Raw genomic sequence first — 15069 nt, 5'->3', positions numbered from 1 at the left:
CCGTATATCCTTGTATATATAACCCAAGTTTTTCAGCCCTTTTTTTAAGCTGAAAAAGTCCCCCTCGGCTTATATGCGAGTATTAAAAAACCAGCTTCCAGACAAGTCTGGAGGGTGGGGGTGGGAGACAAGTATACTTGCCCGAAGAAGCAAAGGCAGGAACAGCAGAGACGCAGCAAGCCTGGGAGGGAAAGATCAGTCTCCACCTCCCCCCCTCCTTGCCTTAGGGAGGCTAGCAAGTGTTGCGGGAAGCTCTGAAGCCTCTGTCTCAGAGGGAGAGCAGATAGCAGAGGAGGAAATACCTCTAGAGGAAGGAATAAAGGCAAGGGTATCAGATGGAAAGAGGAGAGAGGAGGACGATGGGAAGAAAAGGGGGGAAATCCTGCCCAAAACAGGGGGGAGGGGAGAAAAGGAGAAATGCTACTATCCACCCTTAGCTTATATGCGAGTCAATAAGTTTTTCCCAGCATTTTGTGTTGTGATTGGGTGCCTCGGCTTATATGCGGGTCGGCTTATATGCAAGTATATACGATAATTGTTGTAATTCTATATGTTTATATTTTTAATGTTTTTAGATGGTTAACGTCAGGGATAGTCAAACTGCGGCCCTCCAGATGTCAGTGGACTACAATTCCCATGATTCCCTGCCAGCTAATGCTGGCAGGGGCTCATGGGAATTGTAGTCCATGGACATCTGGAGGGCCTCAGTTTGACTACCCCTGGTTAACGTTTATATCGCTGGGGGCCCTGAATTGGGTGGAAAAGTGGCTTACAAATGTGTGAAATAAATAAAAGAGCAGATTCCCACACCCTAAACCCCTCAATAATCCGTGCAGGTGCAAGCATGGACTGTATTTGTGGTCCCAACCTCCCAACCAGGCTTGGACCGGGGGCAGGGGGCCATACTTAAAACCAAAGCTTCCTTAATTCAGGATCAGCATCATGTCTGAACTGAGCCACTGTTTCAACGATCAGTCCCCCCCCCCCCCCCGCTAGTTTTCTTGTGAAACCTCCAGATCTTTTTGCAAGCTATAGGAAAACAAATTAAAGGTAAAGCCACCTGCCTCTTTTCTCCCAGGCAGGTGAAGCTGCAGTCGTGGTTGTTCTTGAAGGCCTCGCTAGCAAAAACTCCTACAAGGAGCACAGAGAGAGTAGCTCTGGGCCCGACCTCTGAGAGGTAGTCATATGAGTCTTTAAAGTGCCACTTTACTGCTGTGTCCTGGGTTTTGGGTCTTGTATTCTTCAGATTCCTGGACATAGGGAGAGAAAGGCCTGCCTCTGTCTTAACATGAACACCATCTGAGCATAGCTGCAAGAAATCGGGCTGAATTTCTGTCCCAAGTTCTCTACTTTAAGCTGTTTGTGTTTTGCACTTAAACATTGCGCTGTGTGTGAATTGTGTACTTTGTGTATATAGTCTGCCTTTTTTCCCCTCTCTGTTTACCGTGACTCATTCTGGTCTTGCTAGTTTTGGGGAGGGACAAATACCTGAGCCAGGAACATACCTCTTCTGGACAATAGGAAAGTTTACTCAGCCTCTCTCCTCTTAGCCAACTCCCACTGTCATGCCTCCAACAGGCCAGGGGAGAAATGGCCTGGCCCTTTAAAAGAGGCTTAATTGTGGGCAGCTGATGCTTTTTATGGCTGAAGGGGAAAGAAAGACATCCTTTTAAGCCTCTCAAAGATACAGGACACCTTTTTTCCTTGGCAGGCTACTCTATACATTATACTGTTTTCATTGTATGGCTTGTTATTTTAATGGTTTGGATACCCTACTTGGAGAAATTAAGCCTAGGAATCTTGAATCATTAAATGTCTTCACAGGCACAAGGACTAGAAACTTTAAAACAAAAATGAAAGAGTGCATCTGTGGGAGCATATAATGTACAGCTAACCTCCACTTGGTGACCCTGGGCCTACACTCTTGATTAAGAGCATAAAAGGCACCATGGAGGATCAGAACAAGGTCCATCTAGTCCGGTATTTTTTGCAAGAATCTCAGGTACCTTGAGACCCACAGCCTGTCACTGGATCGTAGTTTGCCTTCTGCCCAGTCTTGGCAAGGATAGTTAAGAGCTGCTGTACCCACTAGGACAGAATCACAGTTCCCAGCAGACCCTTGTCAATTGCAGATTTGCGCCTTGTGGTTTCACATATTCAGGGTCTGCAGCCTGACCATGTGATGCAGCTCTCCCTGAGCACATAGAATCATAGAGTTGGAAGGGGCCATTCAGGCCATCTAGTCCAACCCCCTGCTCAACGCAGGATCAGCCCTAAGCATCCTAAAGCATCCAAGAAAAGTGTGTATCCAACCTTTGCTTGAAGACTGCCAGTGACTCAGTCAGTTCCAGGCTTTGGGGGGCCCTGGGCAGAGAGTTCCTGGGGTCCCCTCCTCTCATCTGTCCACAGGCCCTGCTTATGCCATCCTTCCTGTACACCTGTCCTCATGTCCCCCACCTGCTTGAGAAGCCTCTCACCACCTATGCACACAGCCATCCATACCTCCTGCATGTTTGAACATGCAAAATCTGCAGAGTGGCTAATGGAGCAGAATTAATTTATAAAAAGAATATCCTGCAGGGGGCTTTGGAGGAGGCATATGTTTAGCGTAGTTAGAATAGGAACTTCCTGATAACTTTCAAATTATCTCCTCCAGTGCCCTGATTGGCTCAACAAGAGAGTTCATGTTTGTTTATGCTTCCTCCCCGCTTGCCTCCAGAACAGCAGTTTAACAGAAGGATGACTGCAGACAACAGTTAGCTAGATGGTTAGGTCTCCCATCTCTCCTCTTTCACTACATAGCAGTTAAAATGAAAATTATTTTATTCTTTAAACAGCCTGGTGCTTCGCTTTCTCTGTATATTCACACTCTGCCAACCCTGCAGCTGTTTCCATGTTGGCTGCTGGGGGCATGAAGAAATGTGTTGGAAGAGGGGGGGGGGGGTCAGAAGCAATGAGCCTTCCTGGAAACCCCGGCAGGTGGCCACCTCAGTGTATGCTGGTGCTGGCCTTGGCATGACCCTTCTATATTTTGGGAGAAGGAGAGTGGTCATGAACACGCTGGCCTGGCCTTCTGCCTCCTCACAATCTCATCAACACTGTGTCTTTGCAAGAAGAAAGCACGCGTGCTGGGTGAACTGTACAGTGGCCACCAAGCCTGCTGGGCCTGGCAGCCCTCACTGCAGCATCTGCTACAACATTTGCCCAAGCCAAGCAAGCAAGAAGGCTAGTCCTGCATGAGTCGCTCAGTAATGCTGCCACCAAGCTGTCTGGCTTACCCTGCTGATCCAGGCCGGGCCTTCTTCCAGGAGAGGGAACAGGGCATTTCGTGGGCTCTTTTGGCTTCCCCATTCCACACCTGGAGGCAGATGCGCCCCCAACCCCCCTTGGTATTCACAGCCATTTATGGAACTCCTGTACATGAGGAGGACCTACTACAGGTACACCTTGTGTCTAGTCAGAACAGTCTGGATCCTGCAGGTGCACAGAGCATGTATAAGAATCGATGTTGAACAAAAAATTCACAAAGCACGCTTCAGGGCTCTCTGGCTACTCTGATAGACATGAAAGCGCTTTTACGTGCTGGTATGCTAGACAGCAGAGAGGAGGGGCTGAGCGAAATTTACAGGGGAAAGTGGGCCCCATTCTCTAATAAAACCAGAATCTTTTTTGCAGAATAAGGAATTATTTTGCAGCCACGTCATTTACACAGGGCACAAAACCCAGTGCAGAGTTTGCTAGCCATTTGTTTTCTTTTTCTGTTCTTTTAGCAACAGTTTGAAAACACTAAACTTCCAAAAAGCGAAGCTTTCTTTCTGGCATGGAGATGATTTTTGCATGGAATGTCTGTTGAGTTAAATGGAGGTGATTGGGGAGATCATTCTTTGCTTGAGAATTCAGAGAGTTGCTGCTGAGCGTGTTTATTTAACCGTTTATTCATGTAGCACATTTTTATCCTGACCTTCCTCCAAAGAACTTAGTACAGTGCACATAATCCTGTCCTAAGTTTTTATCTGTACGATGGCCCTGGGAGATAGGTGAGGCTGAAAGAGAGAATTGGCCCAAAGTCACCCACAAACATCCATGGCAGAACATTGTCGAACACAAGTCTCCCAGAAACTTGTCTGACATTCTAGCCCAGGGATCTCCAATCTTTGTGAATCGGTGGGTACCTTTGCAATTCCGACACAGCATGTGGGACATGCACCCACACAGCGACAGCCACAAAACATCTGCTGCTGGAAGCAGAGTCAGCCACAAAAGGACTCCCAGAGCTCACCTACAGTCACACAGTGAAGCTCCAAAGTAATGGTCTTAAAATCTGCAGTACGTCAAATCTCCAGCGGCCAATCAGAAGTCTTGCTGGGCAAAAGCCCTGTCTGGACCTGCCTACTTTCTAAGAACAGTCGGCAGACACCAGAAAAGGCCTTGGTGCCCACGGGCCTCACGTTGGGGACTGCTGCTGCCTTGCGGCTCTCACAATGTCCTGTGTCGATTCAGAGATTTCTTGGCGCTCAGCAGAACATCTGGCTCGGCCCCAAAGGCACCCAGCAAGGTCTGACAGTCTTTTGCCTTCTCTCTTTTGCAGCTTCCGTGAACAGTCAGAGATTCGAGGAGGGCCAGTACTCTTTTGTCCTGACACCTCAGCAGGTGCAGCAGATCCTCACCTCTCGGTAAATAGAACATCGTTTTAATTTAAGAACTGTATGAAAGATCTGCCCTCAGAAATGCTTTGCAATGATGACTTGAAAGGGCAAGACACATGACCCTTCAATACTTTAGGAGGGCTTTCCCAGATAGGGTGGTGTGGCTGAAGGAAGGGGTCGATTTTTAATTTCTTTGCTTCCCAGTCTCTGAATTCTACCTGCTGTGTGTTTAGCTTCTTTCTGCTAGCTACTTACAGCTGCCCCTACCTAGGCCCTGGATGCTGTGCAATACAAGTAGAACATTACAGCAGCAGCGTTTTCCCCACTTCCCCTTTCCTGCAATCGTCTCTGCCTCCAGTGGGTGCATGATAGGGATTGAAGCTGGGGGTGACAGCAGAAATTGGGGAACTAGTGAAAATTGCCTTCCTCCTCTTCCAGAAATGCCTTTTGTGCGAAGAAATGGAAGGCTGGATCTAAGCATAGGTGTTGAGCCTGCTTGCTCTCCCTACCCCATCCCAAATAAACAGTTTCTGGATTGAATTGCCTTTTCTCACCTAATACACTAGGACCCTTTGGACCCATAACAACTGTTTGCAGGTAGTTTTACTGGGCCAGCCTGTTTTAAGACTACTTTTCCCCCCTCTCCCCCCTAGAGAGATCTTACCCGGTACCAAATGTGATTACACCGTACAGGTTCAGTTAAGGTAAGCCGAGCCTTTCAGTCTGTTTTTTTTTTCTTCTTCTTCTTCTTCTTCATGCACTGGAGAAGAGGGGAAGTCTTCTGTTTCTAATACCTAATTAATTTATTGTAGCAGAAACCGTCATGAGCCAGAGCTTGTTTCAGCAGGGTCAATGTGTTATTTTCAGCTGTCAGAGTTGTATCTAAGTGTGCTGAAAGTAAGAAGCATTGTTATAAGAAGTCAGAAGAGTTTGTTTTGCCTGGACATAAAGTGCTGAACACAGACAAAAATAAGATCCACAAGAAATAAATGATGGAGTGGCCATCATGGGTTTTCCCTCTTGCAAAGAATCCTGCTATTTGAGAAATAGAGTGAACTTTGTACAGACCAAGATATCTGCAGGGTGCCTTGGCAGCTTGCCTGATGCAGGGGGAAAGTCCCTGGAAGCGGGTCCAGGCAGGGAAGACACCCCCACCATGTGCCTGAAGATGGACAAGACTAAAGGAATAAGCAGAGGACTTGAGCTGATTGGATGATTCTATCAAATTTTGTACATAGTGGTTAATTAGATACTAACCTAATTTGGGTGTGTGATTCTGTATCCAAACCTGTTCCCAGTGTGTCTCTGGGTGGACGCCGGATTTCAGACATGACATGGTGCCACCCCTTTTAATGCTGCAGCTATTAAAATGGTATTTTGAAAGAAATCTATGGCATTGTGGATCATTTGGACTTTCCCCCACAATGGGTAAAAACGAACCTGAACCCACCCATGTGGGTGTAACATAAAACAGTGTTTTTATGGAGGACATCCCATCAGTAATGTACCAAAGCAGGATGAAAAATGCAAATAACTATGAGGAGGGCCGATAACTTTCTGTAGCATCCGATCTGCATGTGAATTCCAGGCGTCCAGCTTATCTCAAGCTTTTTCCTTGGAACTTCTTCAGCTGACGGACTGCAAACCTCATGTCCACTGCTGAAGATCCACAAAAAAATTTTAAGGGTATTGAGAGCCCTTCCTTAGAATATATTCCTTGCATACCTTTTCGTTTACATATTAATAGCAAGACTGAATTCTCCCTAGAAGTGAGAATGACTAACCTGAGCCCATATGGGGACCTTGATCAGGTGGAAAGGGGGCAGAAAACATTTTAAATTGCACTCAGGTCTCATCGGGAGAAGACAAGACAATGCTAGGAAAAGAGGAAGGCCCAACATGAGATGGATTCTCAGTAACTGGAGGCCTTGGATTCCTGGTGCAAGACATTGGCAGGGTTCTCCATTGACAGGACATTTTGGAGGTCCTTAATTTATAGGGTCGTCATAATCAGAAGCAGCTTGACGGCACGTAACTTGACATTACATATACATTAGAGGTAGAACATTTGCGCGGCATGCAGAAGGTTGCAAGTTCAATCCCCAGCATCACCAGTTAAGAAGACCCGGTCAGTAGGCCTCCTGAGACCCCAAGGAGCTGCTGCCAGTCTGAACAGACAACACTGACATTATTTGTTTATTTATGGATTTATATCCTGCCCTTCCCCAGAGGCTCAGGAGACTGATTTATCTGGTTTAGTATATGGCAGCTTCATGCATCCACACACATTCCTAAATAGAAGATTTAACTAGGATTGATGTTCTCTCCTGTACAGGAAAGGTTTGGGTATAGTTTTGCACATCTTTTCTTTTTCACTTTTCTGCTGGTCTTTTCCTTTTGCCCTCCCAGGTTTTGTTTGTGTGAAACCAGCTGCCCCCAAGAGGACTACTTCCCTCCTAATTTATTTGTGAAGGTCAATGGAAAACTTTGCCCCCTTCCAGTGAGTATATACTCCCCCCCCCCCGATCTCTCGAAGGGACCTTTTAAAATCTTTCATTAGTCTGTTGCAGGATAGTGCCTATTCTACGACTGAAGTCTCTCTCAGTTCTCAGCGTTGACTTTCATACATTTTTGCTGTTTGTTTATTGGCCGCTTCACCCAGGAAGTGTTCAGAACAAAGACAGATCTTAAATAGAAGAAATAAATAACGTTTAGGCAAAAAAAAAAACAACCTCCCTAAAATAATTATTTCAGAAATTCATTATCTGCTGTTTTCAAACCACTTCCATCCAAAGCTGCTCATGCAGCTATAATGCAATAACACTGAAATCAATTTGTTATGCTATTTTCAGAAATGTTTAGGAGGCCATTTCATGCGCCGGGGCTTTTAATGTGATCTAAATTGCAGATATCTTTTGGGATTTGGCAGCGGGGGAGGGGGGTTGTTTTGGGGTTTTGTTTAGTTTCAAATGGTGATTTATTGCACTCGTTGAGGCTTGTCTTCAAGGGCTGCTCCATGTGAAGCTGACTGTAGTAGTCAAGTTACGAAAGAACGATAGAGCTCCTGCATTCCCAGAGGCACTGTGTTTAGCAGATATGGCTAACGGCCTGGGGTTCTGATGTTCTGCCTTCACAGGGTTATCTTCCTCCCACGAAAAATGGTGCGGAGCCCAAGCGACCGAGCCGACCTATCAACATCACCCCTCTGGTGCGGCTTTCTGCAACAGTCCCCAATAGCATTGTGGTGAACTGGTCCTCTGAGTTTGGCCGGGTAAGAGCAGCAGGGCGCGGCGGCCCTTCTGGTTCTCATTATTTTCTCCTCGTGTCGGTTGAGTAGGATTACCTTGTCTTTTTTTCCTGTCCTGAGAAGGAGGATGTATTTTGTGTATGTACTTATATGGCGATATGACCATATATGGCCAATGGCCGAATGGCCAATGATGGGCCTGGAGACATGGGGAAGGGGAGGGGCCCGGGGGGCGTGTCCACAGCTCTGCTTCCCAGCCATATTCTGCATGATTGCACCACTTCTGGGGTTTCTTGAAGCCTGAAGAATGTTTCAGGGGTTTGTCAACGGTATAGAAGTTGAGAAAGGCTGCCATAAGTAATAGCTGGTATTTCAGAGAACCTGCTTAAACTATCACTGCACCCCAGAATATTAGTTGGACTTGGGAATGGAAAGATAGTGAGTTTTTAACTAATTCAAATTAATTTTATAGCTTATTGTTTACTGGTCTTAAAACTGTTGTACGCCACCCCGAGATGGCTGTGCCAAGATGGGCAGTTCTATAAATTCAATCAATCCACTCTGTAGCTATATTTTCCTGCCATTAAAAAAAAACCCAGAACTGAAATCTCTCGTCTTCAAAGCAAGGGGTAGGGAAGTGGTTTGACAATGAAAACGGACCATTGAAAAGGTGGGAGTGAGTGGAACAACGAAAACGTACAGAAACATTGTGCGCAGGGGGAAAGCAGATTCTAAATCAGCTTCCAGAAAATGAGTGTGGGTACGTTTCAAAAGAACCAGAGAAAAACCAAGGAGGAACAAAAAAGGAAATGATCAGAGCAAAAAAAAAAAACACATGCATGGGCAGGCCTGTGACAGCCTTTTGGAGGCTGCCCCCTGGAGGATTGGCGGCTGTTGTGTAGGGGGGTCGGGGGCAAAGTGGGTTATCCTGTAGTTGCGATTTTACCGCCATCTTGGGTTTTGTCTAGGTATTGTTTTATGGTTTTTTTTTAGATTTTATGCAAACCGCCGCGAGCAGGTTGAGTTCGGGAGAGGTAGTCTACACCAGGGGTAGTCAAACTGCGGCCCTGCAGATGTCCGTGGACTACAATTCCCAGGAGCCTCCTGCCAGCGAATGCTGGCAGGGGCTCCTGGGAATTGTAGTCCACGGACATCTGGAGGGCTGCAGTTTGACTATCCCTGGTCTAAACCTTTAAATATAAATAAATTAACTATGTTGAAATCGGGATAAACTGAAGCATTATGGGGCCAGCATCAATGGGGGGAAAAAAACAGAAAGGCCTGGAGTTTTATGCTGATCTCAACATGAATCTTTGAGTATTCTAACCCAGGATTCTCCTTTTCTGTTACTGAAAGTTGACACCCTGTTATATCTTTTCATAACGATGTACACAAATGCTTTAAGATCATCAAATATTGCCTTCTTGGAGGCTCGTCCATTTCAGCAGCCTGTCTGTACTTGAAATCTCTTTCATGCTGCCGTTGCCCGTCCTTTGTTCATTCCCCCTGCTGCCTCCTTTCCCACAGTTTTCCCTTGCTTCTACCTGAGGTCTTCTTGATCCACCAACTTGGCTTTCTGCTCCTTCACAGTGTTTTGGGGTGGATTTATTTATTTATTTATTTTGGCCTTAGCATGCCTGTATCTGTGAACACTCCATGAAATCACAGCAGCTGGAAGGAGAGAATTGTTGCTGATGGGTGGGAGCTGGAGCTTAGCCTGTAGAGGCTTCCCCCCAACCCAACCCAACCCAACCCAACCCAACCCTAATAATGGCTTTCTTCTCCCTAGAATTATTCCTTGTCTGTTTACTTGGTGAAGCAATTGACATCTGTGACGTTGCTGCAGAAGCTGAGGGCTAAGGGGATCCGAAACCCAGACCACTCACGGGCCCTGAGTGAGTTCTAAGTAGCTTGAACGTTAGCTTTGTTAACCTGGCTGATGTGTTTGGTGGGGAGGGTGGGAAAGGATCTCACGTGACCAATGGGAACGCCTGCAACCGGATGAAGTTGCATTATCTCCGTTTCCCATTCCACCAGAGCTGAATGGGTAAGCCAACTTTACCTTGAATGGGGGGGAGTATACGAGAACATAAAACGAGCCCTGCCAAATCAGATCAGTGGTACATCTAGTCCATCATCACTGTCTCATGCAGTGGCCAGTCAGTTACCCTGGAAGGCCAGCAACAGGGCATAGATCCTGAGGCCTTCCCCTGATGTTGCTTCCTGGCACTGGGATTCAGAGGTTGACTGCCTCTGAACGTGGAGGTTCCCCTCAGTCACCATGGCTAGTAGCCACTGATAGACTTATCCACCATGAATATCTGCTTAAAGCTGTCCATTCATGTGGGCATCAGTACATCCTCTGGCAGCAAATGCCACATTTTAAACATTCTCTGTGTGAAGAAGCCTTTCATAGAATCATAGAGTTGGAAGGGGCCATACAGGCCATCTAGTCCAACCCCCTGCTCAACGCAGGATCAGCCCTAAGCATCCTAAAGCATCCAAGAAAAGTGTGTATCCAGCCTTTGCTTGAAGACTGCCAGTGACTGCCTTTCCTTTTGTCTGTCTTGACTCTACTACCCATCGGCTCCATTGGGTGCCCTTGAGCTCTAGTGTTTTAGGAGCGGGAGAAAGATTTTCTCTTTGTCAACTTCCTCCACCCCATGTGATGAAGGTGCGCTGAGGACGGGCCAAGAGCCACTCTCCCCTCTGCCTTTGAGATTTCAAGGCAGTGCCATTTGACTGTCACCTGAGAGCCTCAGACTGCACTGTACACTCTCTCCTTGTTTTTCCTTGCTTCCTTGTTAGGGAAGGTCCCGGCTACCTACTTCCAGACTCCTGCATTCAGCTGATGCGAGTGGAATACTGTGATGATGAGTGTCAGTCGGGACAAAGGCTGAACTTGAGGAGCTCAGAGTTGCTTGTGTGGTAGGGAAGGGATAGGTCCCCCACTGCGGCCCTGCTCTTCCTCTCCCTTGGCAGCAAAACCTCATTAGTCCCTTTACTCCCTCGGTCCAGGCATTTAGGGGAAGTGCTTGTGGCAGCCGCACCCTCCAGGCTGAAGGCGGCCACTGGCAGAGCCTTTTGGTCCTTTCCTGTTTGCACTTGATTGGAGATGCCGGGTCTCGAACTGGGGACCTTGTGCATGTTTGCCAAGGCCTCCTGCCATAGATAATAAGGTGAGAAGGCTGGATTTATGGCCCGGCCAAGCTGAACAAGATTAGTTAGTTACCTGGGATGGCTAATTCGGGCCCACATGATGAGTTTCACCTGTACTGTAAGTACGTGAGACTTGGCAGAGGTGGCCTTAGGCAAACTTCTTTCTCTCAGCCCCTCCCCTCTTTTGCAATGTGGGATAATGATACAGACCTGCATTAGAGGGTTGTTGTGAGCATTGCATAAAGATGGCTCTTGTGGCACACTTGAAAAGGCTATATAAGTGAGAACTGTTTTTCATTCTGTCTGACACCCTCTCCCCCAAATCTCTTGGGGAAACCCTTAACAAAAGAGAGAGAGAAATGTTGACAGTGTGGTGTAGTGGTTAGAGTGTTGGGCTAGTTCTTGGGCCAAATGCCCACTGGGCTACTGAACATTGCTGAGTGATCTTGAGCTAGTCATGTACTCTCAACCAAGCCTACCTCAGAGGGTTGTTGTGAGAATAGAATGGAGGAGGAATGAAGGGAGGAAGATGTGACATAAGTGAGCTAAGTAAATAGTGTTTCTGTCGAAACCCATCTTAGATCAGGTCATGACCCACCAACATCAACCATCCAGGTCAGGAGTGGCCAGACTGTGTTATCCAGATGTCCGTGGACTACCATTACCATGAGCCCCTGCCAGCACTTTGCTAGCAGGGGCTCATGGTAATTGTAGTCGACGGACGTCTGGGAAGCCACAGTCCGGCTACCTCCGATCTAGGTAAAGGCCATGCTGTCCTTCCTAATCCAAATCCTGAAAGACCTACTCTGCTTCTCCTCTTTACAGTCAAAGAAAAGCTGACAGCTGATCCCGACAGCGAGATTGCAACGACAAGTTTACGCGTTTCCCTCATGTGCCCGGTATGTCGGTAGCATGGCTTGCTCCTTTTTTGTCCATCGTTGATGGAGGTTCAGAGCCAAAAAAATGGATTTCATCGGTCTCCTGATGACGCCGCTAACCCGATTGAGGGGATCCAAGGAATGCCTTGAAAAACGAAGTTGGATGTGCTGGAGCAGGAGAGGAGGCAGCAACCCTGTAGGATGTAGATCTTGTCAGAGGCTGGAAGCTAAGCAGGGTGGGCCGCTGTTGGTACCCAGATGGAAGGCCGCCAAGGAAAACAGTCTGCTATTCAGAGGAAGGCAACGGGAGGCCACCTCTGGTCCTCTCATGTCTTGAAAACCCCGTAGAGCTAGAGTCACCACGAGTCAGTTGTAATTTGGTGGTAACACTGTCATTACCATGAATACGGGGACCGTGGCATCATCACATGGCACTCAGGAGCCCACAGGGTCTCCTTGGTGCAGACCATGATTACAACACCCGGGCACTGTGGAATTCCAGAAGGGTCTCCATTCCTCAGAGACGATGATTCTCTCCCTCATCCTGGCCTCACTGGGAAGAGAGGACTTGCCAGGAGACCCTGACGATAGCCGAGAGACATGGGTCAATAGGTGAAGCAGCCCCATTGCACAGAAATCACAGTCCCATCATGGTCTGCAGTCTGCAGCAGTCACTGGGCTCTTCTGCACTCGCAAAGACAAAAGCAGCTTGTGGCTGTTTATACATCCCTGGAGGCAGGAGGGGCCCCCCAGGATTCTCTGATGCAGCCTGTGCAGGGCACGAGCCTAGAAACCTCTCTGTTGCTCAAAGAACGTGTTCCCATGTCTGGTCTTTAATGGCTCGGCAAAAACGGGGATGGGAGTCCTCTTTCGGTTGCAAAGGATGCCTGTGGTAGTGATGGATTCCTGTATCTGCAGTTTCAATTGGGGCGGGGGTGGACCTTGTACTCCGAATAGTGAGAAAAGCTTGGAAGAACTGCCCTAGTTCTTGCTGCAAGACCCCGGAGTGAAACAAGACCCAGGACTGAACACACACACAGGTTTTCCCTCCTTCCTTCTTGGTCTGGCAGGAACCTTGATGGTTTACGCCAGGGGTAGTCAACCTGCGGCCCTCCAGATGTTCATGGACTACAATTCCCATGAGCCCCTGCCAGCATTTGCTGTCAGGGGCTCATGGGAATTGTAGTCCATGAACATCTGGAGGGCCGCAGGTTGACTACCCCTGGTTTACACTGTTAATGGGGGCGGCAAGGGTAGGTCTCTGCTTCCAGGGGCTTGCCATCTAAGCCAAGGTGGGTTGCCACTGGACTCTTATCAAGTGGTGGGTAGAGAAGGGAGAGTTGAACTGCAATGAAGGTTGGGGAGGGGTCTCTACGCTCAGGTGTCATTTTGGCTGAGCCCAAGGGGATGACGGGATTAGACTTTCCTTGTTTTATCGGAGGTTTTCTGTTTGTCCTAAGACCCCCTTGTGAGTCCTTCTGAATGGAATGATGGGTTTTGGTAAGGTCTTGGCCATAACAGGCAAAAAGGGTGCAGGTGTGAACCATTTCCAGCTGGTTTATCCATCCTTTCTTCCCTTCCAGCTGGGCAAGATGAAGCTGACCGTCCCCTGTCGAGCATTCACCTGCACTCACCTCCAGTGCTTTGATGCGGCCCTTTACCTTCAGATGAACGAGAAGAAGCCCACGTGGACCTGCCCTGTTTGTGACAAGAAGGCACCCTATGAGGCCCTGATCATTGACGGGTAACCCCGGAGTAGACTAGGCCTTTGCAGTCCTGCTGTACTCATAGAATCATAGGAGTTGGAAGGGGCCAGACAGGCCATCTAGTCCAGCCCCCTGCTCAATGCAGGGGTAGGCCTCAAGCCTCCTCTTTGCCTTAGGGAGGTTTGTAGGCTTTGGCATGGTGTTTGTGCTTGTTAATTGCGAAGTCGTGTCCGACCCCTCGTGACCCCATGGACAATGATCCTCCAGGCCTTCCTGTCCTCTACCATTCCTCGGAGTCCATTTAAGTTTGCACTGACTGCTTCAGTGACTCCATCCAGCCACCTCATTCTCTGTCGTCCCCTTCTTCTTTTGCCCTCGATCGCTCCCAGCATTAGGCTCTTCTCCAGGGAGTCCTTCCTTCTCATGAGGTGGCCAAAGTATTTGAGTTTCATCTTCAGGATCTGGCCTTCTAAGGAGCAGTCAGGGCTGATCTCCTCTAGGACTGACCGGTTTGTTCGCCTTGCAGTCCAAGGGACTCGCAAGAGTCTTCTCCAGCACCAGAGTTCAAAAGCCTCAATTCTTTGACGCTCGGCCTTCCTTATGGTCCAACTTTCATAGCCATACATTGCAACTGGTGTCTGTGCTTATAGAGGCACAAGGAGATGCTTGGCCTGTACAAATCATGCAGATTGAATGGGCGCAATTGCCATTTGCCATCTCTGGGCTTTCACTTACAAGACAAACTGGACTTGCTTAGAACTGGTCTCGGGACAGTCCGCAGCTTTGGCTGTACAAACTGCCACGCCTCCCTGTACCTTAGCATGGGGGTGGCCTTCTGCCATCGTCTGCCTGTTCTCCTCCTCCCCCACCAATTCCCCAAGCACCTTTTTTTAAAAAAACGATTAGGATGCTTTCCCAGCTTGAAGTCATTTTTGTTTTGTTCTGTTTTATTCAGTTTGTTCATGGAAATTCTCAACTCGGTCACGGACTGTGACGAGATCCAGTTCATGGAAGACGGCTCCTGGTGCCCCATGAAGCCCAAGAAAGAAAACCAGGAGGTTTGCCAGCCGTCGGCTTACAACGGGGTGGAAGGTAAGAGGAACCGGGGCTGTTTCCCATGGGTCATGGGCAGCTGCTCCTCTTTGAATGGGAACATTACCAATTCAGGGACACACTTGACACAGGAAAGAGCCATGGCGCCATCCTTCCTTGGAGGATTCCCGATGTACGTTAAGGTGTTTTTTCACACAGATGTTTTTCCTTGTTTTGGTTGGCTGCCTGCAAGGTTTTTTCTCAAAGCTTCCTCGCACCCTCACGGAGAACCCAGTGAGGAAACTTTGGAAAGGCAGCGCCTGGAAAACGAGGGTGCGAGGAGGATATGAAAGAAAGTGATGCTGTTCGGCATGCAGAGCATGGGGGGGGGACACAGCCGT

General features: G+C 48.1%; 1 protein-coding gene across 2 annotated transcripts in view; it reads left to right on the top strand.

Moving 5' to 3' along the window:
- Positions 1 to 15069, top strand: part of PIAS3 (protein inhibitor of activated STAT 3) — a 55110-nt gene that overhangs the window by 25867 nt on the left and 14174 nt on the right. For both annotated transcript variants that reach the window (XM_077326744.1, XM_077326735.1), the window contains 8 exons: positions 4589 to 4673; positions 5300 to 5350; positions 7056 to 7146; positions 7783 to 7917; positions 9683 to 9788; positions 11878 to 11951; positions 13514 to 13674; positions 14592 to 14728. In XM_077326744.1, coding sequence (XP_077182859.1) covers positions 4589 to 4673; positions 5300 to 5350; positions 7056 to 7146; positions 7783 to 7917; positions 9683 to 9788; positions 11878 to 11951; positions 13514 to 13674; positions 14592 to 14728 — 840 coding nt within the window. The remainder of the gene's footprint in view (positions 1 to 4588; positions 4674 to 5299; positions 5351 to 7055; positions 7147 to 7782; positions 7918 to 9682; positions 9789 to 11877; positions 11952 to 13513; positions 13675 to 14591; positions 14729 to 15069) is intronic.

This window comes from Paroedura picta, chromosome 1, assembly GCF_049243985.1.
Source record: "Paroedura picta isolate Pp20150507F chromosome 1, Ppicta_v3.0, whole genome shotgun sequence".
Taxonomy (NCBI): Eukaryota; Metazoa; Chordata; class Lepidosauria; order Squamata; family Gekkonidae; genus Paroedura; species Paroedura picta.
This window is presented reverse-complemented; position numbering and strand designations above follow the sequence as displayed.